Below are 2,337 nucleotides of genomic sequence, written 5' to 3' on the forward strand. Positions count from 1 at the left end.
AAAATTTTCCTGTACATTGTATTTCTGGAATTTTGTCCTGGGAAGGGGTTGTGATTACAGCATTACTGAACTGTTAAAAAAATATCAAATTATTTAAACGGTTGTTCAAAGCATATGGCTTAGAAAACCATAAATTCACATAACAGACTATTATGCCATCATTAAAGTACTTAGAAAGTCCTTTTAATGACATGGGAAATATTTACCACATGATATTTAGTCAAAGAGGTAGAGTTATACATAGAAATATACATACCCCAAAATGGTAATTATGGGATTATTTTTCAACTTCTTTATTTTCTATACTCTAAAAATTTTCAAAAGTGAGAATACATTATTTTTAAATGTTTTTATTTACTTTTAAGAGACAGCATGAGAGAGGGAGGGACGGAGAGGGGGACAAAGGATTTGAATCAGGCTCTGTGCTGTCAGCAGCAAGCCCAATGTGGGGCTCAAACTCACGAACTATGAGATCATGACCTGAGCTGCAGTCGGCCGCTCAACTGACTGAGCCACCCAGGTGTCGAGAATATATTAGTTTGTAATTTAAAAATTTTTTTTAAGTTTACGTGTTTATTTTGAGACAGGGACAGTTCAAGTGGGGGAGGGGCAGAGCAAAGGGGGGAAAGAGAATCCCTAACAGTCTCCATGCTATCAGTGCAGAGCCCGATGTGGGGCTCAAATGCACAAAACTGTGAGATCATGACCTGAGCCGAAACCACAGGTCGGATGCTCAACCAACTGAGCCACCCAGGTGCCCCTACATTATTTTTTTTAAGTTTATTTATTTTGAGAGACAGAGAGAGAGCATGAGCAGGGGAAGGGCAGAGAGAGAGGGAGAAAAGGAAAATTCCAAGTGGGCTCTGCATTGTCAGCATGGAGCCTGATGCAGGCTTGAACTCACAAACTGTGAGATCATGACCTGAGCTGAAATCCAGAGTCAGACATTTAACCAACTAAGCTACCCAGGTGTACTGAGAATTCATTACATTTATAATCAGAAACAACACACACACACACACACACACACACACACACACACACACAATTAATTTTCTTATAATTCCATTGTCCTCAACTCACCATGATATTGTCTTCAACTTCTGCTCTTATATATGGCCCTAAGAGTCCCAAGTGTTCATTCAGTTCTCCACGGTATAAGGGCTGAGTGAAGGATCCATCTGTAAATTCCTGGAAAACCACCTTCTTGAACTGAGGGACATCCCCACCTAGAGCCCTGGGGGGGGGAGGGGAAGCAGAAGAAAAACAATGTCTTCATGGACTAGGTGGGCAGAAAAAGCTCACATTCTTGCCCTCCCTGTATTTGAGACACACTGAGTAGAGCTGATGATGAACTGGAAGTATAATGGGGCAGAGAGAGGAGAACAAAGGATTAAAGATAATTTCTAGGCTTCTGATTTGGGAAAATGGATGGATGGTGATGCGATTCGCTGAGACGGAGAACCCTGGAGGATGAGATGTTTGGAGTATACAATTTTGAACACATGGACATCTGTGTAAATTCAATTGGGAAATACTTAGAGGCTGAGAGCTCATAAGAGATCTAGATGGACATTATCCATATTCAGATGGTATCCAAATTAGGGGAGCGGCTTATCAAAGCTGAAAGTCAATTTTGTTCTGTCTTCACCTTATTGGACGACTAAGCAACATTTTGCATAGTTAACCACTCCATCTTCCTGACATACTCTCCCTTCAGGCTTCACTAGTATGTAAGTTCTATGAAAGCAGGGCTTTTGTCTGTTTTGTCCACTGCTGTATTCCCAGCAGCTGGAACAAGTGTCCGGCCCATAGGAGGGGGTCAAAGAGTATTTGTTGAGGGGTGGTGGGTGGCTCAGTTGGTTAAGTGTCTGACTTCGGCTCAGATCATGATCTTACAGCTTGTGGGGTCAAGTCCCACATCAGGCTCTGTGCTGACACCTCAGAGCCTGGAGCCTTCTTCAGATTCTGTGTCACCTTCTCTCTCTGCTCCTCCCCTGCTCATGCTCGCTCTCAAAAATAAACATAAAATTAAAAAAAAAATATTTGTTGAATGTTAAACATATGTAGGGCTTGTAAACATATTTTAAATTTTTTAATGTTTATTCCTTTTTGAGAGAGAGAGAGAGTCAACATGAAAGGGGGAAGGAGAGAGAGGGAGAACAGAATCTAAAGCAGGCTCCGGGCTCTGAACTGTCAGGACAGAACCCGACGGGGGGCCCGAACCCACCAACCATGAGATCATGACCCAAGCTTAAGTTGGATGCTTAACCGACTGAGCAACCTAGGTGCCCCCCGCCCTTCCCAGACTTTTGATTGGGGCATTATAAAGTCTCT

At 42.5% G+C, this 2,337-nt stretch overlaps 1 protein-coding gene across 1 annotated transcript in view; it reads right to left on the reverse strand.

Annotated features, from left to right (window-relative positions):
* F8 (coagulation factor VIII) overlaps positions 1-2,337 on the reverse strand; it is a 118,072-nt gene that overhangs the window by 31,704 nt on the left and 84,031 nt on the right. The window contains exon 16 of the mRNA XM_077780655.1: positions 1,084-1,237. Coding sequence (XP_077636781.1) covers positions 1,084-1,237 — 154 coding nt within the window. The remainder of the gene's footprint in view (positions 1-1,083; positions 1,238-2,337) is intronic.

The sequence above is a fragment of the Crocuta crocuta genome, unplaced genomic scaffold (genome assembly GCF_008692635.1).
Source record: "Crocuta crocuta isolate KB4526 unplaced genomic scaffold, BGI_CrCroc_1.0 scaffold1015, whole genome shotgun sequence".
NCBI classification, from domain to species: Eukaryota; Metazoa; Chordata; class Mammalia; order Carnivora; family Hyaenidae; genus Crocuta; species Crocuta crocuta.